Source organism: Podarcis cretensis (genome assembly GCF_951804945.1).
Source record: "Podarcis cretensis genome assembly, chromosome: 7".
In the NCBI taxonomy this organism is placed as follows: domain Eukaryota; kingdom Metazoa; phylum Chordata; class Lepidosauria; order Squamata; family Lacertidae; genus Podarcis; species Podarcis cretensis.
The window spans coordinates 57,282,397-57,305,116 of record NC_137176.1 but is presented as its reverse complement, the minus strand read 5'-3'; the positions used below and the strand labels follow the sequence as shown (position 1 = coordinate 57,305,116).

Below are 22,720 nucleotides of genomic sequence, written 5' to 3'. Positions count from 1 at the left end.
AAGACCTTTTATGTGCTGGTGCTTACTATATAGAGCTCCATCCCATCTGAAAGGAGCTTCCAGTATCTGCTCCAGACCTTCCTATTTACTCAGGCCTTTGCATGTGATTAATTCCTAGCTTGGAATAATGTATATTGCTGGCTAAAGTGAGTGGAAGTTTACAGTGGTTTATTGTTTTAAAGTGTTGTTTTATTATTGTATTTTGGTCAACTGCTCTGATATTACAGATGAAGAGTGGTATATAAATATTTTTTTAAAAGGTAGACAGAATATATGTGCTTTTGCATTCAATTGGAGGATGAGGCCCAACGTAAACCTAAACTGCTCTAAGAACACGAATATGTACTATATCTGGACGACTGAGATCTGATGTCTCAATAAAACTCATCTAGTTACTACCTAGAGATTTTAACTAAAACGAGAATTCTGTAAAGCCATGTGCTGGGGTATTTTTTGAGGCCTGCATTGCTCTCCTCTTTTAAAGCACTCTATATAGTACTAGGAGTACTTGGGTTTCAGTGTTAAGTGCAAATTATTCTTCAGCTTCTTCATAGTCTGTGGTGCCAGTTTTGTTCAATTTTGTCCTGGCAGCTTTGTAGAGTATGTGGAGTTTGTGTTGCTGTTTCCGTTTGATTTATAGATAGAATAGGAAACATGGCTTCATAAGAATGGAAGTAGCAGCAGGAGCAGAAAAACTACTTGAATATAGCACCTGTTGCACCCTCAATCTATCTTCAAGACCCACTATCTCACATCTACAAACATAGTCTTGCATCTGTAATCACCTGTATTCCATCCATATAGCTTACTCTGTTAATTCTCTTAAAATGAATTGTGTGACTTTGGTTGGTACAGATTATACTTGGCCTTGAATCAATGTCTGGTAGTAACAGTAGTACTTCTATCCTGCTTGAGACTTGTTTAAATTATCATTATACCATCTCCTTAAAAAATTGAAATGAAATGTGTTATTACATTTATATCACAGCTTTCCTCCAAAGAGCTCCCCATTTTACTCTTACAACAATCCTACAAGGTGTATTAGATTAAGAGACAGCAATTGGCTCAAGGTAATGTAGTGAGCCTTACGTCTGAGTGGGAATTTGAACCCTGGATTTCCTGGCCCTGTTCCAGTACTCTGAATAATACAAACGCCACATTGGCTCTCATCTGATTTTTCTCCCTTGTAATCTATTGACTAAGTACAACTTTTCAAACAAATGTATGTATTTTATTAACTGGAATGAGTGATAAAATTGAGATAAAATGATTTTTAGAGAGTTTTTATTAATTAATTTTCCAGCCTTTTGCCTGAGTTACTTCTCTGGATTAATTGATGAACAAATATCACAAGAGGTGAGCAGCTATGTGATTAGGGGGTATTGCGTCATTTATTCTCTTCAAAGAACTGCTTTTATACAGCTAATTTGTAATCACTTTGTTCCATTGACAGTGATGCTTTGTCCCATGAAATGCAAGTAGTCTTTGTGACAACATCTATAACCACTTTTAAAGTACTTTTTAAGATGACGCAACGAGGGTGGACCGTACCCTGCCCCCAAGAGTTTTTGTTACTGCCAAGGACCCCTCCCTAAAAATACCAATAAAAAGTATCTGACAATTTCTGTAGATCCCCTGCTTTTATTCTTTGATGGGCAGATTTCAGTGGAGGATGGGAAGTTTAATTGCATGAGGAAAAGTCATTTCACTAATGCAATGCATTATTTGGATACAAACCTGTTCTGGAAAATGTCAGGAGATTTCATTTCATTGGGTGACCTTGAGTTCTTTGTCAGTCTTTCTCCATTTTATTCTATTATATGAAGAATTCTCCCTTAGATCTGCTTTTTCCCCTAACAAAAAAGGTTCCAAATGTTTTAGTACTTCTGTGACAGATCTGGAGAGGGATTTCCCCCCCCCCCAATGCTCATCCCACCTATTTAATAACTCAGAATTTGAATTTTGAAATTGCTAACTACTTCTGGCCAGTTGATTATTGTGTGAGATGGGTTATCTTGACAATATTCTGAAATGAAACCTATTCAGAAACTCCTGCCTATTCAGGAACTCTACAGGAGTCACAGTTTCTCATAGGAATACTTGATAATTTTACTTGCTTTGAGACATCTATGGGGGAAAGGCTGTTTGACTTTTACATGCCATGTCTATGGGATCCTCTCTTCCCATATATGAGGGGTGGCTAAAGGTTCAGAGCTGCCTGTAGTATTTGCTTGCTTGAAATTGTGGCATCTCAGAGACTATATAGAGATCATGTCTTTGTAACCATCCTCAGCTTAAATGTTTCATTCCTCAATGTTGCAGTAGAAGTTAGAGGTGCTTCAAATGAGGGGTTGTTACCTTGTGAGGCAATAGGACAGCACAGTAGTACCTTGGGTTACGTTACCCTCGGGTAATGTAAACTTCAGGTTGCGAAAGCAGCAAACCCAGAAGTGTTTCGCTGCATGTGCATGCACAGAAGCAGTCTACCACTTCTCCTTGGGTTGTGAAAAGCTTGGGATCCAGCCAGACCTCTGGAATGGATCCCGTTCACAACCAGAGGTACCACTGTACTTGAACTATCCCCAAGATAACTCCCAAGGTCAAAATGTAATTCTATATTGATTATGAATTGTAAAGGTAGAACCCATAAAATATACAGTGGTACCTCAGGTTAAGTACTTAATTCATTCTGGAGGTCCGTACTTAACCTGAAACTGTTCTTAACCTGAAGCACCACTTTAGCTAATGGGGACTCCCGCTGCTGCCGTGCCGCCGGAGCACAATTTCTGTTCTCATCCTGAAGCAAAGTTCTTAACCCAAGGTACTATTTCTGGGTTAGTGGAGTCTGTAACCTGAAGTGTCTGTAACCTGAAGCGTCTGTAACCCGAGGTACCACTGTAGTTGCATGCCCCTAGTTAAGTTTTTGTAGAAAGTGTTATAGCCATGGAAAACCTTTATGGTTGTTCTCTGTGTAGCAGGTGTAATGTTTAAAAAGACTACTAATTGTGGTTGCCCAGTTGTATGAGGCATTTTTGTATTAGCATTGCACATTCCTAAGTGATGAAGTGCTGCACAATGTGAGCTGACAGATGTGGTAAAGAGTTTTCAGATGTTTTGGATATCATGTAGAACAGCACCATGCTGAAAGTTTCCTGCAGCTTACACAGGGTGGTTATAAAACTTACACTAGCTTCATGCACAGAAACCAGTGAGTTTCGCATGATATTTTAAAAGCAGTAGTTTGTCTGGATATTCTCCTGTGTAATGACTAGACTAGGGCCATACCTGAATCTAGTCTTGCAGGTTGTGCCCTCCTGTTGGGGGAGGGGAATCAAAAGCCATCAGCTGGAGCTAAAGTCAGGCAAGTTGGAAGCTGGTTCCCCAAATGCAAAACACAAAGGTGTTGACCGGTCAAGAGAGTTTATGCTGTCTTTGAGTTTCAGGGGCCAGTGTTGGTCTTGAATTCTTCCTTCTCTTCCTGAAGAGGGCTTTGAGGCCTGAATAAGGTATGGGAGAGAAATTCAGTTTAGTTCACATTTAATGTGACTCTACCTAATTTCCACTCTCTGAAACAATATGTGAACCTAAATGCAGCTTTCTTTGGAAATTTACACTTCTCTGGATTCTGCAGCAAAAAAGAAGAGTGTGTAAAAATGTACATATTGTGGGAACATATGCATAATAATAATTATGTTAGTGAGAATAAAATATAACAATAGGAAAATTGCTTAGCAAAGTGCATTTTAGGAGAAATGCACATTAAAATGTTGATTTACATTTTCATGACTTTAACATAAAAAATTGCAAACTGTTACTGAAATGTGGTGAGCTGAACTTAAGATTTAAAAATTGACCGATTCATCCATCCCTAGGCCTGAGTTTAGGAACAAACCATTGAAAACTGGAGTCTGTGATATCCTTGGCTGTTTGCTGCTTGGTTATGCACTGGGAGCACAAATACTAACCTGTTATAAAGGACCTTGTGAAAACTGTATAACTGCCAGCTAGCTATCTCAATATTTTTTTCTTTACAAGGAGTGGCATTTAATAAATGAAGTTATTTGGCTCATTCTGTGGCCTATATTATCGTTAACTACTCTTTTGTACTTAATGATTCAATTAAATTAACTGAGCCATTTATTAACTTATTCATAATAAATTGATTTATTGCCTGTTTCCTTGTGTATGCATAGCCAAATCACACTAGTTAAGGTCTAACGTTTTACTCAGTTCGTACCAAAAAAACATGCTGCAGCCATATAGTGCAGTTGCTTCAACTGATTTTCTTGCTGTTCCTCTCTATAAAATTGTTCTGAACTTCATATTGATGATGGGTCCAATTTATCTACAGTCAATAAATATATGCATGTATGGATTATAGTTTTATTGTTTAGGTAGATTTGCTAAATGGGATTTTAGTACCTTTTTTTCTAACATATTTAGATTTGGCTGTTAGAAAACAAATGCCATAGCTTCCTGAGGAGAGAATTGTTGAGGCATTAGCAGGCAGGTTTTGCCTCAGAGCTATTGCACCCTGCCCTGCAGGAAGCTGGGTTGGTCCCATGGTGCTGTCACTTTTGAACTACTCAGCTGTGTACTGGAATGTAGTTTCTTTGAGAATGAAAGGGTTTTTTTTAAATAGGCATTCTTTGGCTGCTCTTTACCATTAGCATGTAGGCAAATTATTCACTCCTTAGTTGTGAAACACTCTTCTCCTAAAGCACATTGGACTTCAAGCCTGCAAATCTTCCCAAAATGCCAACAGTCTTTATTATTTGGGCTAGAATTCAACAAGTTAGCTGGGGGTTTTGTGTGTGTGTGTAATCTAATGTTTACTCAATGCTTTTTAAAAAGCTATCAGAAGGAAGTTTTCGAAAAATTGAAAAGGGGCTATTGACAATATTTCCTGATTGAGGAGAGCTACAAACTAAAGCATGTTTATAAATATTAGTCTTTCACCAAACGCCATTACCTTCCAGTTCAAAGCATGGTTTGCAAATGTTGAATCAGAAGGCAGCCTAGCTGCATGTGCCTTTCTTTCTTGCCAGTGACACACCATCCTTAGTAGTACATAATACATGTGTTAGTGCCTTTCTGTAATTGTGGACTACAATTGTGTCAAGTTTATAGCTAGAAATGCACCCAAAAGCCATCCGATGGCTGACTGTCAGCATCATGTAAATGTGTGTGGCTGTTGCCCAAATTGCACAGACAAGCTTTGTGTCCTGACTTTTGTTTGAGTTTGTACAGAAGGTTTAATGCTCTTAGAATTTAGTCAGTGAGGCATGCTTTCCTGCAATCATTTTTTAAAATCTGTTCTGTTTTGCGTCTCTGGTATGTTGGTGTTTAGAGATTAAATGAGACAGAAAAGATCCAGGATGCTTTGTTAGTAGGAGGGGGCAAATTTGATTGTCGTCAGCACTGGGTTTCCATATGGGTACTTAAAAGCATTTGGCTTGCAGATGATTGCACTAAAAATAGCTTTTGAGCAGTTTGCAGCAGGGTCCGATTTCGTGCCTTAGCTGAGTTGGCTGTAAGAAACTTTCTTTGTGGCTGTAGGAAGGCTTACATGAGGGACATTTTTTGCTGATTCTATCTGGACACTTGTTTTTTTATATTAAGATTTACTTAATTCATGGATAAAGGACACTGATGCCATGGCTGAAGATTCAGGTATACTTCTAGCAGCTTGGAATACCTACTGTATTCTGTATACTGTATTTGTGACTCTGGGGGTGAGCAGCAAAACTGTAAATGTATTGTGGTATAACTTTAATCTGAAGATTAAATAGTTTAAAAATTATTAATATTTGGGATTTCCTCTTCCTAGAGCTGTATAGCTTTATGAAATAGATACAATGCAAACAATGAGATTTATTTTTGACTAGATATATACGGTATTATTGACTTCATGTCTAATTAGAAGCATATCTCAGTTTTGTTCAGTGGGGCTTAATCTCAAGTAATAAATGGATTTTGACAGTGGGTGCCATTTTTTCTACTTGAATCTAGAGAATGAGCAGAGATCGCTTTATAGAAAATGGGGCATATTAAACCTGAGGTGAATGAATATTCACGAAGACCCAGTTCTTCACATTATTTTATGAGCTTTGAAAGTGTAGCACTGTATTTTACAGGACTATGGGATCTGTGTAGACATATGGTAGGTGAAAGTAAAGGCTTACCAGATTTGGAAATTGACCTACTTTCTACATGGCTGGCAGTTTTTGCGTGCAGGGCTTCATCCTTGATTTCATTTTCTGGAATGAGTTTAAATTGGTATATAAAATATGCTTTTAACTCTCAATTGGCTCATAATTATAAAATGTCATATGATAAAACAGGAAAAAAGATAAGGTTCTGATTAGCATAGCTAAGAGGAATCTAGCTGCTGCTTGCAGTAAAAGCTTCACATCTGAAATTGTTTCACATTGGTTCTTGAGTGGTATGTGTTTGCATAGCGCTCAACAGTGCTTCACAATTTCAAAAATAAATGTTTGTAATGTGGCATTTTCCATGAAACTGAGTTTAAGTTTTTGCTAAATCTCAGGGGGAACTATCTGCTGCTGAGATCATTTTTACTTATATAGACTATGAAATATCAGTTGCTAAATACTATATTTATCTCTGCTTTGGTCTCTACATCGTAAGTGGCTTCACTATCTATGAAGCTGCTGGATCCAGTAGTGTGCTATATTATATTCCCATGACTTGTGCTACGGAAATATTTAAATATATTCATCAGTAACATGAGCAACTACTGTATATAATACTTGATGCTGCCCCTAATGACTGTTTAAGGCCAGGCTGAATGTGGAGAAGCTACTTCCTTGATTCAGTCCTAAATTTCTTAGCGTGCTTTAAAGAGTGAGGATTTTTTTTTTTGTAGTTTTTCTTCTGGACCCAAGACTCTAGAGTAGAGTGCAATCCTATACATTAGTGACAGCCAACCTGTGGCTCTCCAGATGTTGGACCTCAGCTTCGGTCTTCCCTGGCCATTCGCCAGACTGGCTGGGGCTGAAGTTGGCATCCACAAATAGCTTGAAGGCTTGGCTACTTCTGCTATACATGTTTACACAGAAGTAAGTCTCAATGTGTTAATGAGTCTGATTATGTATGTATTTATTCATTTGATTTATATCTCACCATTCCTCCCAAAGGAGCCAAGGGCAGCAAATAACTGTACCGAAATTTTAGCTTTATTTCCACAAGTGAGTTAATAACTAACTCTCTTCTGAAACTAATGGACCTATGAAAAATGGGAGCTGATAAAGCAATGGTTACGTTTCTTTGCTAAGTAGCCAAACCTAGGGGTCAGCAGTTCTTCATTTTTAAACATCCCCCCATAGCCCATAAATTTACCAATGTTCTTAGTTTATTGTGTGACTATCTTGACATCTCTGTGATCTTACTTATAATATCGAGTTTAAACACCATGAAAATCAATAATCATTGCACATAATAAAGAATTATGAGATCTGTTCTGAACAAAATAATAATATAGTATTTACTATTCTGGGTTGGGTTGGATCCCAAAAAGGTGTGTATTACATTCAAGTTAATATGGTAGTCTTTTGCCCAATACCTTAAAAAAAAAAAGATTTTGGGGTGACAAAGATCTGCAGAGGGATGGAAGAGGCATGAATTATAAAATGGGAAACAAGATTTAAATAAAGGATAAGTTTTATCTTTTTATGTTTGATAATTTTAAATGACTTTGATTTAAATTAACCCACCAGGCTTGAATCAGTAGATAGTCTTTTAAATAATTGCATGAAACCCTTCATTCTGAATTTTGTGTAATCAAATAATATATTTGCAGGAATGTATAATTGTAAGCCTTGCCTTCTAGTAGTAATTTCACTTGCTTTATTTTACAGAAGCAAGACATGGAGGGAACAAGAATGGGAAGAAAGAAGGAATTTCTGGAAGTTCATTTTTTACTTGGTTTATGGTAATTGCACTGCTGGGAGTGTGGACATCAGTCGCTGTGGTTTGGTTTGAACTTGTTGATTACGAGGAAGTGCTAGGTAAGCATTCCAAGAGCATTTCAAATGAAGTAATTTTAATATTTCCAAATATTTCCAAATGTCATTCTTTTGCAACTTCAGGATTTTGATTAAGAACCTTGCATCATATCCAGCTCTGTGGCTCCACTGGCACAAGGGACTTTTGTAACACATTTGAACTTTCTCTTCCTCTCCTGTGTCCTCTAGCACCCCCTTCACAAAATCAGCTGCAGAGAGTTGAGGGACCCTCAAGAGCAAATTTTAAGGGTGCACAGGGGGAGGAGAGGAAACCCAAGTCTCATTTCCTAAGTGAAACCTCACTAGTGCAACATTGGATTTAACCTTTCAACAATTACGGGTGCTTATTCATTGTTCACTATCAAGCACCAGATATTCATGAAAGTGTTGATTTAAAGAGTAAATCATGTAGTTCATCTGTTCAGGTTTTGACAATGTGAATAATGGTTTCTATATTTTTACCACGCATGCAGCCAAAGCAAAGGACTTCCGTTATAACTTGTCAGAGGTACTCCAAGGTAGGATTATAGAGAAATAAACTATGCTTATACTTCTTGGGATTGAAATACCTGACTGTTGGCATACTGCTGGAGTAAACAAAATATGCTTCATTATTTTATCTTCTGCTACACCCTTCAATCGTTGCTTTCTTTAAGTGGTTTTCAGATTTTTAACCTTATTCAGCTGCTACTCTTTTCTTTTAGGGTTGAGTTTTTGTACTTCTTTATTAAGCAAATTTATGAACCACTTGATAAAAAAACAAATTCTCCAAGTGTACAAATGATAAAAAGCTGAGGAGGAGGAGTTGGATCGCATGAGCTCTGTATTCTTTGGGGGGGAAGTGTATGATCTAAGTTGACTTTCCCATTTTCCTATGAGAGTGGAAAGCTGATATAGGTATCACCTGGCATGCAGCCTGTTCTCTGCTTATCTCTATATGAAGCTGCTTTGGGGCATTTTGCTTCATTTGATTTGATTCTAGAGACTGTTGAAGCTCAGAGCAAATAGAAATGGTGTAACCATTTGCACTTCATGCCAAAATTATCTATAGGATTGAAGTCAGAGGGATGCAGGTGGGTGAGAAGACATTTCAATTGCCTGCCTTTCCCACAACTACCATTAGTTTGGTTAAAGTCCACAGGTAGTTGTGAAATGGAAGGTAGAGGATTTGGCTATGTGTAAAAGTGTAATTCATCCAATATCCAGACTACAAATATGTTTAAAGCGGTGACCCTTAAGAACAAAATGTGACTTTTCAAAGCTCAGAATTGCAGATTTTAGCTGATTTATTACAGTGTTTTGACATCATGTGGAAATGAGTAATTGTTTCCAACTGAAATGTAGCCATGAAAATATTAGTATCTGGGAAGGTTAAATAATTACAAAGATTCCATAATAAATTCATTAAAATAAATTATGCAGGGTTGTATTCAACCAAGTTATATTTGCAGTATACTCTTTGTAATTTATGGGCCCAAATTAGATAGGTCCAGTAATTACAGTGGGTCTATGCTGAGTAGGATTAACTCTGGCTGCAACCCACAATCACTATCTGTTTTGTTTAGACATGATTCCAAATCCTATGGTTTGCATAGCTGAGAGCATAGCATAGCTGAACTCAAAGAATCAATCAAACTGGTTTAGAGCTGTTTGCCTGCTTTTGTCACCTGTCTTCTCTGTTCTCTTGTCTCTGGATATATTGGCCTTTGGAAGCAGAACAATCTCCTTAATTATGGCTTGTCAACTCAGACATCAAGCCAAACCATAGCTAGATTTCCTTTCTTATAGTGCTGGTTTATTATATTGTTTTCAGTATAACAACTGAATGTGTTGCTAGAATTTTCAGTTTCATTCTTGGATATTTTGATTTTTGTTGTTTGGGATAGAACAAATATGCCCTTTGAGCAACCACCTTGGCAGGACTCTGTTTTAGCTTCTTCTCCGCATGACTGTTGCTTCTGCCTTGTTCAATAAGCCGTGGCAAAAAATGAGCTCAAACTATGCTCTCCAACTTTTAGGATTTTCTAGCAATTAATCTACTGTATCAGCCAGCTTGGCATGCATTTCTCTGATTGAAATTGCTTCTGCCTAAATTTCTTTTGAGTATTTAGGGCTATGGCTCTGCCAGTATCCCAAATGCAGCAATTGCAAATTTCCATAGCAGCAGGAATATTTCTATGTTGCATGCATCTGCATTATTCCTGAGTACACCAATTTACTGTCTGAAACAGATGCATTGAACGTTGTGTTTGATGTGCTGCTTATGAAGTTGTACCTTTGACATTAGATAGGCAATTTTATTAATAAGCAATCATCATGTAGCACTTAGCAGTAGATTTTTTAGTTCTTTCTTTCTTTCTTTTTTAAAAAAATACTATTCCAGTAATCTGGATAAATACTATTTAGTGAACTGGTAGGTGCAATTCTGTTCCTATTAAAAAGCCAGTCCCATAACTTCCATTAATGTGAATGGAGCAGGATTACAGCCATTGTGTCACTTGACTTGCATAGTCATTTCAGATACAAAATTGTTACAATTCCTTAAACACTAGCAAGTAATGAAATGTTGATTTAGCAATCCAAAAGGATTTCAGATTTTCAGAAAGATACGCTATCTTTTAAGGAGTTTGGTTTGTTTATTTGGAAAAAATGTATATCATCTCAAAACAGTTAGCAAGCTTGCATTTGTGATTTGGAATGACATCTTTTATAAAATGTTGAGGCTCATGATTTCTTGCTACATTCCATCACACATTCAACAGATTAATATAGAAATAGATTACTGAATTAGTTCTTTCTGTCCCTGCTCTAGGAAAGCTTGGGATCTATGATGCTGATGGAGATGGAGATTTTGATGTGGAAGATGCCAAGGCTTTGCTAGGCAAGTAGACACTTCTAAAACTGTCTTAAACATTACCTTCTGTTGCAGCATTAAAATAATGAGTCTGGTTTCCAACATTTCACAATATCATTATTTATTATATGTATTTTTAAACAAAAAGTAACCCAAAGTGTTAAAATAATCACAGTAATTGCTTAATATTGGTGAAATTATGTTGCACAGCACAGTGTATTCCTGTAGTCCTGTTGTTTTCTTATACAGTATGAAACATTTAATACGATAAATGTTTAAAGTGATAATATGTTTAAAGCTTTTTAAGGTAACTCTGTAAAAGTTTCCTGAGAAACATTGGTCAGAAATCCTAAAGTCCTTAAGCCTATTAAGCCGCCTTGAGTTCCATCAGGGAAAAAGGTGTAAAAGAGCACTGGAACCATTTTATATAGAGAAACAGTCATAGTATGCAATGAAAACGAAAACAGAAGAGAAAAGCATAAGATTTAAGAGGGATAAGAACTGATGTAAAGTGTGAAGTTTGATTGTCAAACATACTGAAGCACATAATCCAAGATACAATTGAAGTAAAACTGGAAAGAAGACCTATATAAGGCAAATCAAGAGGAAAAAGTAGCAAGAGCTACCTAAAAAGCCAGAAGATTGACAAGACAGAAAAGGATGAGGACTTTGCAAAAGCCAGTCTACAGAGTGAGACGTGAGGGAAAAGGGCACTTAGGAAAATGCACCTGATTTGAATAGCTAGGTTGTAAATGTGAATAGTATAATACTAGAGTAATAAGAGGAATTACATAGGTTGGAAGTGGAATGGGATGTTAAGTCCAGAAGTGGAGAAAAGACTAAAAGAAGAAGAGAACAAGTCCTGGGACCTTTCTCAAATAAAAATAATTACCCATATCTTGGCATTTTTATTCTATATTGACATGCTGTTTAAAGGCTCTGTGTTTCTTCCTTTTAGTACAGGGATATTGATTTAACATTCAGATGTTCTCTAAGATCTTCAGCTTGTCTGGGAAACTTAATAAATTTAGTTTGTGTTGCTGCACTGGGCAAATATATTCCTGTGTCTTCAGATACCTAATTCATTTGATCATGTACAACCTTTAACCCAGATTGCTTTTATGTATTCTGACTACTTGTGATTTAACAATGTACAGATAGCATAGAAATCAATATAATAATAATAATAATAATAATAATAATAATAAATAATAGATTATTTGTACCCCGCCCATCTGGCTGGGTTTCTCCAGCCACTCTGGGCAGCTTCCACAAAGACCAAAAATACACTAATATATTATACATTAAAAACTTCCCTGAACAGGGCTGCCTTAAGATGTCTTCTGAATGTCAGGTAGTTGTTTATCTCTTTGACATCTGATGGGAGGGCATTCCACAGGGTGGGCACCACTACCGAGAAGGCCCTCTGGCTGGTTCCCTGTAGCTTTGCTTCTCACAATGAGGGAACCGCCAGAAGGCCCTCGGTGCTGGACCTCAGCGTCTGGGCAGAACGATGGGGGAGGAGACGCTCCTTCAGGTATACTGGGCCGAGGCTGTTTAGGGCTTTAAAGGTCAACACCAACACTTTGAATTGTGCTCGGAAATGTATTGGGAGCCAATGTAGGTCTTTCAAGACCGGTGTTATGTGGTCTCGGCAGCCGCCCCCAGTCACCAGTTTAGCTCCTGCATTCTGGATTAGTTGTAGTTTCCGGGTCACCTTCAAAGGTAGCCCCACATAAAGCGCATTGCTGTAGTCCAAGCGGGAGATAACTAGAGCATAAACCACTCTGGTGAGACAGTCCGCGGGCAGGTAGGGTCTCAGCCTGCATACCAGGTGGAGCTGGTAGACAGCTGGTAGACAGCTGCCCTGTATACAGAAGTGACCTGTGCCTCAAGGGACAGCTGTGAGTCCAAAATGACTCCCATGCTGCGCACCTGGCCCTTCAGGGGCACAGTTACCCCATTCAGGACCAGGGAGTCCTGCACACCAGCCCGCCCTCTGAATATATTCAGACACACCCTGAATCTCCTCCGTTCATGAGTCGACTAATAACCTATACAGCATAAACAACTCCCCCCCCAAAAAAAACCCCTGAGGGGTGATGGAGTGATAATAGGCAGGTGCTATCATTGTTATTTGTGATTAATTCTTTCCCCAGTTTCAAGATTTACATTGCCGAACTTTGTATATTAAATATGAATAATACTGATTTAGTCGTTCACCAGGATGCTTACCCAATACCTGTAACATGCCGAACTTTGGCTTTATGTTAAAAAAAATACATAAACTTTGAGTAGCAGACCTTTGGACGATAAGTTGAGCTGTGTGTGTGTGTGAGAGAGAGAGAGAGGAGAGAGAGAATGCATATTGATTCGTTTGGGCAGGTGTCAGTAATTTACTGGTTCAGGAGCCTAGTCTTTCGTGGTAACATTATTTTGCAACTGACATAAAAAAGAACTGTACAGTTGTAAAGACACGATCATGCTACTGTTTCATAGATGTACATGTAATTAGAAATCAGATATTCCCCAGTCCATGACCATGACTGGTTCATATGAGCAGGATAACGAAAGCTTTGTCTCCCTCACAAGGTACGTCTATCTCTTCATCTCCTAAAACAGCCTTGCTGGTGTGATTTTAGGGGTGTTACCCTTACTTTATTAATTGCTCATTTTTGTAGTAGTAATAATAATAATTTTATTATTTATACCCCGTCCATCTGGCTGGGTTTCCCCAGCCACTCTGGGTGGCTTACAGCATATATCGAAACATAATAAAACATCAAGCTTTGGGTTACAGTCACCCATATGCTTTCTCCTTTTCTTTCTTCTTCAATCTGTAGTTCCAAGATAAATGCAATCTGACAGCAGTGGTATCCCAATAAAGGGAATAAGCAGCTATAATGGGGATCAAGGTTTTTCTAATTCTCAATCACTGCTTTATATAATTCTGCAAGGAAAAAAACAACAAAATAATCCTTTAGAAAGGACTCATTTCTTGGTTACTGAACCAATATGCTTTTGCGCTTAGGATATGTTTCCAGAGATGGGGCATCTTTGGCAGTGCTAGACTTGCAAATTAAGGGTATGGGGAGAGGAGTTTGTGATGGGTTTTCACCTGCCTGATGTGAATGGTTTGCCATATAAATAATGGGTGGAAGATGGAAGTTTTCTACATCAATAACAAACTGTTAAAAGTGGTTATGAGATGCTCTAATAAAACCTAGCTTGCTAAGTAGAATGTTGAAGTGCAGGGGCATGGCATTTTCAGAAATGATACCTATTTCATGCAGAAGGCCAGCAACATAGAAAGATGGGAGGGGTTTGAATGACACTGTAATGCCAGGAAGAATTATTTAGATTTATTAAACATTGGGGAACACTTTAGGAGAAGCCATGCATGCAAAAGAGAGGGGCTATACTTGAATTACAATGAAACCAGGCTGCTAGTGTTTGAAGTGGTGCTCATAAAGATTGTAGAACAATTTCCCCAAATTTCTTAGGGAAATTGGTCAGGCTGGAGCGCATCCAGTTTGGGATAACTCTTACCTTAGAGAGCTGCTATATCAAGAGATCACAATCTCTTTATATAATTCTGTGGCAATTTATGAACTACTGTGTACAGTTCTAGTTACTCAATATCAATAGAATATATTACTTGAAAAAGTGAGGAAAGGGTTAGAACCAAAATGATACAAGTTGTTGAGGCACCTTTTCTGTGAGGAAAGGCTACAGCTTTTGGTGCTTTTTGCATAAGCATGTGTTTAATCTTCTCCCCATTAGTGGCCTCTAATCAACCATCTTGGCAAGGTCAGTAGTAGGAATATGTCTTTGTCAGATTTTTTTCAATTTCTTCAAATGGTTTGTTTCTTGGGTACTTATTAAAACTTCCAGATTTCTTTTTACTAATTTTCTTAACCATACTGTTTTAGACTGCTGATCATGAAACAGGCTCTCTTAAATCCTTCTACTTCAATTTCTCTTTTTCCACCTAACTGCTGCCTTCTCTCTCTCTCTCTTTCCTTTTATTCTTGTGTAGGCTTGACCAAAGATGGCAATAATGAAAATATTGATTCACTTGAGGAAGTCCTTAATATTTTAGCAGAGGAAAGTTCTGATTGGTTTTATGGTTTCCTCTCATTTCTCTATGATGTAATGACTCCTTTTGAAATCATAGAAGAAGAAGAGAGCGATGCTGCAGATGATGTTGATGGTACGTCACAGAATGAAGGGGTTCAGGGAAAAAAGACATGTGTTATTGTGGATTTACAGAACCAATGACTTTAGTTCAGGGATCAAGTTCAGTTATCAAAATGCAACAGGCTACTGGGGTAAAACCTGATGTAACCCCTTACCCTCAATGGACATATCAGCCATGTGATGTAATTCACTTGTCAAAAAGCCTTTTTGAGAGAGAGACTGGGGTAAGACAAAAGTGTCTTCAGTAGTTTGATTGGTTTCTGTATGGCTTTGCGTCGGTTTGTGCTTTCTTAGCACTAACCTGTGCTGTGCATTCTTAGCACTAACCTGCACAAGCTCTATGGTAGTAACCTACACTATTAACCTTTAAATGATTCACCTTTCTAATAAAGTGTTAAATTACTATAGACTATTCTGGCACGATTGACAAATTATGTATATATATTTTATATTTTAAGACTCTGCCTACTATTGCATTAAATAAGAAACCTATTACTGAAATTATTTGAATTTGCTACCAATGAGTATTCCTTAATTTTATAATTTATTACATGCTTTTACAGACTTATAGAGCAGAATTCTGAGGTTACTCAAATTTGTTATGTTAGTAAATCCATTTACTATATGAAAGAAATAGCATGCAAGTGTTGTATATTTTGAAATGAAGCTTTCATTCTTATTTTCTTTATATACTATTTTATCTCTTAAAGGCAGATTTGTTTGTAAAATTTAGTGGACATTTTTTGAAAGCGAGAACCTGTAAATATGTATTTCTCCTGTAATATTCAACTAATTAAAGCTGATAAATGCAAACTGTCTTTTATGTCTTGCTAAACTGAATGGCTGACTCAGATTTGCTTTTTGATTTTTCTGCTCCACCGCACCCTCCCCCCATCTCATAGTGAAGGGACTGATTATACAAATGCCTGAGTTCAGCAAGTTTCCATGCCCAGCTTTGTGTGGAGCAAATTAACCTTCTGGAACAGATATGTGTGCAAAATTTTGTGGTGTGTGTGTGTGTGTGTATGATAAAATCTAGTGCCTGTATTTCATGCACACTGCTGAATAATACTTAGGCTCGTTTGATCTGATATTGCTGATCAAACCTTAGACTGCAGTCCTTTACACACTTTTCTATAAGTAGCAACCATTGAACTCAATGGAGCTTACATCTGAATAAATATGTATAGAATTGCACTGTTTGTCTCAGAATTAGCATATTTGATAGAAACTTTCATGGCTCAGAAATGTGAGTGTTTAAGTAAAGTGTACAAGTAAAGTCTACAGCCTGAGGAACAGTTCTATGGATTTTCAAAGCTTGCCTGACATAATATTGAGCACATAATGTGAAAAAGCTGCTTTACATTTTGCACAAACTTCTGCTTTCTTTGCTATGGCAGCAATGTGTAAATAATTTGCAGAAGATGCACTTTGCATTTTATTTGTTCCAAATAAAAATACCTGAGCTGAACCCCTGATTTCTGTGACCATCCTCAACTGTATCTGATGCAAAGCAAGTTCATATCTTGTAAAATGGTTGGGCATAACTGTTGTAGAAATATATTAAAACAGTGGTTTTTATTGATAAATGTTATATACTTTGTATGTTTATCCACAGTGGAATAAATTAATGATAACATTTGGATACCACAGTATTGTAAGAAAAGAATTTGAGCTTACAAGGAATGTACCTTCGTTTGTTTGGAGTTATCTTCTCTAAAAATAGTTTTGTATACCTGATAGTATGAGTTAGAAGTTATTTAGTTGAGACTGATGAAAAGGGCAGTTACTCATAACATGGCAACCAATAATTCAGGGCTTTGTGGGGCAAAACATAGCCTTTGTGCTTTGTCACCAGATGTTCAGCAAGAAATTTCATTTTCTTTTCAGTTACCTTTTCTGTTCTTTGCGGTGGGGTGGGGTACATAATCTGAACAATTGTGTTTCAGTTTTGAAGCAAAGGTGAGGAAGTGGAGATTTCATTGGTTTTATTTATTTTGCTAAACTTCAGGCTGTTCTAAAATAATAGATTTCTATAGCTGACCCAAGGCTATAATATAACAGATTTCAGACCCTTCATTATTGATGGCTAAAATTTAATTCTTATTGGAAATGGGTTTCACAGTTATAAACATCTGAGCAGGACCATATAAATAAAAGTTAGACAAAATTTGTATTCTGTTATCTAATAACAGCAATAATGGTTCAGAGTTTATTTCAAGGACTAGATTAGTGATTGTCTTTTTAAAAAATGTATTCGTAAGATTTTCTTGTCTGAATGTTTTGTTAACAAGTTTGTTTTTTTATTGCCCAATGTTTTTAAAACTTCTGGACCTTTAATACCACTTCCACATTCCTTTGGTGATGAAATGGTAAAACTTCAATCATGTTTGAGGTAACCTTGTTTATGATCTAAAGTTCATTTGTTTTTTGCTTTTTGTATAAAAAGGAAATAAAGGGAAATCATATAGGTTTGAATCCAGAGAAATGCTGGTGGAAGAGGATGGGTGAAAGGTGACTTCTCTCTCCCTTTGTCCCTACAAAAGCTTTTCCTGAGGTGTACATTGCTGAATGGAGTAGGCTGTGACACGCCAGATTAAGTGGGAAGAGAGGGATTACTGAAAATTGGGAGGAGGCATCTTCTGTGAGGCTATTTTTCCTTTGCACCCAGCATAAAAAGAAGCAGGTGGGGAGAGGAGGCTATGTTAGCCTGCTATATTACTAGCCTACATTTATTGCTTGCCTGCTTATTCATAAAAGAGGACTGGCAGAGGTTGGACCAGAGTGCTACTCCTATGAATAAAAAGCAGACTTAGTAATTATTTTTGTAGGCTATTAACTTTTATGGGCTTATCTTCACAGCTTGCTAAGGTCTTTGAGAGCATGATATTCAAAAGAAACCAGTAACTTAATAGCATATCACTCGATCTTTTCAATTTAGATCTACAGTTTATATCTAGTACAGTATTTTGAAATCTTCTTTCAGTCACCATGCTTATTATTTAATTTATTTATCTTTATGCTCCACCTTCCTACCAAAGCACTCAAGATGGTTTTCAGTTTAAAATAATGTCTTCAGTCTCAGGTACGTGTTTCAAAAGGGAAGGAAGAAGAAAACAGGCAAACTCAAGTATCAACACAGTCACACGGTTGCACAATAGTATTCAGATTATCAAGGAAAGACAGAGAAAGCCTTGAGGTATTAACTCACTACCCTCATTCTGGCAACATCATACGACCACCCTGCTATGGAAAGCAGCAGCTAAAGGAACTTGCACTCTGTAATTTGAGAACTGGTTGAATAATGAAGTTATGCAGTGACAAGGTAGAATGGTCATTGCAGTAAGCACTTCGGGGAAGGAAGGAGCCGAATGGTAGCTGTTCCCAGTCAGCTGAGGCAGGGAGCCAAGCTGCATCACTTTGGCAACTAAGGCAGCCAGGTGGCATGTTTAGGATTAGAAGTTAGTATTCAGAAGTAACAGCTCTTGTTCATATGGAAAACCAGTCCCAAATCTCCTTTTATATGCTCAGTACCTGCATTTGTTCATGGCCCACTTCACTATAGCATTTTGAACTTGGTCTACCTCAGCAGCAGTTACACATGGCTTTCTGTTGCATCTGAGTTTAGAAAGTTTTAACTAGCTTTAGTTTCCTACCAAGCCAGGATATAAATACATGTTTTAAAGTTTGCTCAATATGAGGTCTTCTTTTGGAGCCATTAACCATTGTTCCTTAGGTTGGATGTAATAGAAATCTTCCTAGCTTGCTTCCCCACTTGCACAAAGGAAAGAGGAAAGTGGCTCTGTGCAAGTGTGTGAACCTTGTTCAACTTTGGATTATTAAGCTGAGGTATGATATTCCAAATGCATCAATTGTGCAGCAGTCCCAAAGGCACAGCCTGAGAATGGTCGTATGTTGCTTGCTTTAGTCCAGTAATATATGCTGAATACAAATATCATTCATAAAACTAGTAAGAGTAAAGGATATTCTTACTGGGGGGAAAACAAGCTTTCATTTTTGTGATGCATCAATTTTTTAAACATCATGTTTCTTATTCTGCAAAGTGAAGTCATTTAAAAAGTTTTGTGACTCAAGTGTTCCTTAATTTAAGTCTTATAGCAACATGGCCACAAAATGTTCCACTGAACTAATGGACTCCATTCTTAGGTACTGAAGATTCTTTCACATGAATCCATATGTTTAGAAACAGATAAAATATTAAAGCATAAGATAGCATCCTTTTAGTTTATGCTTGCCCATACTTGGTTACATAATCCAAACAGCACTTTTTCATAATTGATAGTTTAGCTTATGAGCCAATTACCAATGAAAAAATCCTATTTGGAATTCTCTTTGTTTTTGCAATACATCTTTCACTTTCTCTTTGAGAACCATAAGTTAGAAAACCCATACAACAGTATTACTGATTTTTTTCCCATTAGAAAAACACACACACACACACACACACACACACACGGAGAGAGGGAGAGAGAGAGAGAGAGAGAGAGACTGTTCTCGGATCAACTGAGATAGTGATGACTAAAAGAGCTCCCCAAACTGGAAAGCTTTAAAAGCCAGAATAAAAGCAAATAAAATAAGACCATAGATAACAAGATTGCAATACACTAAAAGTCTAATGGAATAAAATGTATTTACCACCCTCTCATCAGAATGGAATTTCATTACTGGGGCACTGCTATAGAAAAGGTCCTTTCCTGTGACCTTACTAATTACAGCTTTCATGTTTGATGAAATGAGAGAGACTGGGCCTACTATACCTGTGTATGGCTTATTTTGAAAGCTTTGTTTAATGGAACACTTCCAGAAAATAGAACAGTCAGGTATATGTTTTTTTTAAGGTCTGATGTAATTTTGGTGCTGTTTTATACTGGGTCATCTCCCCCCCCCATGTGTATAGCATCTTAAAGACTTAAAATAATGTTTGTAACTTGTTTTCATCTTATGGTAATCAGGGGAGCCACCAGGAGGGGTTGCCAAGAGAAAGGCTAAAGTCAAAGGTACTTTGCTACTGGAGCATTAGTGACCTTTTGTGCACACTGATTATGAATGCCTGAAATGCATGTATTTTAAATGTGTGTTAAATGTGTCTACTAATTCTGGATGCAGTTCGTACCAGTGTGATTTTGCATTCAAAATGTACTGAACAAAAAATATCAAGCATTAGTTTTGGGTGCTCTTCAGCATCCTACATAATTAGATCTACAGTACTTTAAAAACTTAATTTCTAATCCAGCTACAGGCTATGTGTATGTGGATCTGCATATTTCTCCTGCTGGATGAAGAATCCTGTGTGCAAATTGATGCAGTGCATGCAATTCTGTAGGATTTGGGACGGGGCATGTGTAACCTGGGGCAAATATAAAGATTGGATTCCTACTAGTCAACTGTCTGAGAAGGAAAAATAGGACGGTACATTCAGTCTTTCTTGTCAAACATCTAACTAGCAGAATTCTAGCTGAATTTTCCCAGTGATGCATGAGAATTTCTGATCACTGAGTGCACGCCTTTGGATCAAGGCCTTTGGGCAAAGAATTCAATCATTTGGATAGATAAGGCTTCTACAATGTGCATGGCATATGAAATACTATATGGTTTTCATATTGTTACCCCAAGCATTCTGCTCAAAATATGCTGGGCCTTTCTTAATTAGAGTTCATGTCTTCCTGTTGAAGGAGAAACGCTCCCTTTTTATGTTTCATTGTAATATCATAGTCTTTTTATTCTCAGGGCTTTATTTATTTCTAAAATTTATACACTGTAAAATATCTTAAAGCAGTGTACAAAAAGAATAAAACAATAAAATTATTGGTTAAACCAGTTAATAACAACTATTAAGAAGAACTTTTTAAAAAGCAAAATCAGCAATAAACTAAAAACATCCACCACAGTCCTCTCCATCACCTTCCTTCAAAAAGGAGGTATTTGTAACTGGTCAGTAGTTGTTCCAGTCTAAGGGGCCCAGAGCCAGTTTCTTTAGGAGCGGTTGTATCACTGCCTCTTTCAAGGCAGGAGAAACCATTTCCTCATGCAATGAAGCATTAACCATGCTCTGAAACCAACATGTTAGTAATGCTAATCTTAAAAGATTTTTATTCCAAATGCATTACTCCTATTTCCATTCACGGTAGAGGGATGGTAGATCACTCGATATTTTATTGTAATCATCCTTCGCAAATGTTTTTTAAAAAACAGGTGTAGAAAAAAAGGCCTTGTTGGGAAGAGTAGACTAAATAATGTTTAGCAAATGTTTGTTCTCAGTCTCACAATTGCTGGAGAATGTGAGCTGGAGAACATATTGGAAGGAAAGGCCAGCTAGAAGGGTGCTTTTACCACACCTGAACCTCCTGAATCCTCCCTTTCCCCGAACTTACTTCTGACATTAGAGTTTGGCTGCAAGAGGAGAGGTAATTACCTAATGGGGAAATTTTTGGCAGGTTCTTAATTCTTGCCCCAGTCTGCAGATCCTCCCTCCCCCATGTTTCCTCATAATTTCCTGAATATTGTGTGCATGTGTGTTGGTGGTTTTCTTTTCCATATTAGCTAGTACTTGGTTGGATTTGAGTTTTACCTGAAGTGGCATTTTTGTCATGTAATTAAAATACTAATTATGTTATCAGCATATTTTTTAATTAAAGGCAGCTACAATACTTCAGATCTATTTCAGTATTAATCTATTGAAATAATATCGTCAGTTTTAATTGCAAACTGAATGCAGATTTGTGTGCCTCAATCATTTTCATGAGTCTCTGCGTATATAACTTTCTAAACTATTTTAAAACCATTTTATAACGGTATAGTATTAAGACCTCTAATAAAAAATTGTCTACATGATGGTCATCATTAAAATCAGGTGTTTTCAGTAGGATCTTATTTTTATCTTGTGTTTACAGCACAATGGAAATACTCCATGCAGTGTCTTCTTTACAAATCATGACCTCTGGAGTCAGTTTAACATTTCTAAAATTAGCCTATAAAATGGGTGGGGGGAGCTGTCACCCTATGAATGTTGATGGATTTCGGTCCCAATCAGCTCCAAGTAGCATGGCCCAAGGGTCAGAAATGATGGGAGTTGTGGGCATGCACAAATTCCTCATTCTTGTTTTATGGGGTCACAGCCATTTAAACTTAAAATGAGTTGCAGTTCTCGCCTAGGGGTGCCTAACTTTGTTTTTCACTTATCTTTTTCAAATATATGTAGCATCGTGCTTAGTTTTAGCCAGTGCTTTTTTTCCTGGGGGGACGCAGGGGTACGCATACCCCTAAACATTTGTGAATCTAACTTTAGCCTCATTGAGCTGCAGTAATACAATATCAGTAGGAAGATGTGAGTACCCTTAAACATTTTTCTTAGAGAGAAAAAAGCACTGCTTTTAGCATTTGTGAATTGAGATTGTCGTGTTTTCTGTTAGTTCACTGATCCAGCCCCATGAGTACAGGATAGCAGATAGCACTGCCCTTTGCATAAGGGCAGAGGTCAAGGAGATCTTAAGAGAAAAGACAAAGCAGATATAAAAAGTACAGTAGCAGAATGATTGAAGTAGGGGTGAGGAATCTGTGGCCCTTCATAAATTGTTGAACTACAGCTTCCATCATTCCAGCCACAGCTTCCCCATCCCTG

The 22,720-nt window shown here is 37.3% G+C and overlaps 1 protein-coding gene across 10 annotated transcripts in view; it reads left to right on the top strand.

Annotated features, from left to right (window-relative positions):
* Nucleotides 1–22,720, top strand: part of ASPH (aspartate beta-hydroxylase) — a 91,882-nt gene that overhangs the window by 6,179 nt on the left and 62,983 nt on the right. For 3 of the 10 annotated variants that reach the window (XM_079984600.1, XM_079984604.1, XM_079984605.1), the window contains exons 2-4: nucleotides 7,881–8,030; nucleotides 8,501–8,545; nucleotides 10,840–10,908. In XM_079984600.1, coding sequence (XP_079840726.1) covers nucleotides 7,881–8,030; nucleotides 8,501–8,545; nucleotides 10,840–10,908 — 264 coding nt within the window. Of the gene's footprint in view, nucleotides 1–5,484; nucleotides 5,674–7,880; nucleotides 8,031–8,500; nucleotides 8,546–10,839; nucleotides 10,909–14,920; nucleotides 17,454–17,530; nucleotides 20,100–22,720 lie in introns of those variants that run through there. The other 7 variants (XM_079984609.1, XM_079984606.1, XM_079984608.1 and 4 more) reach the window with 7 other exon arrangements.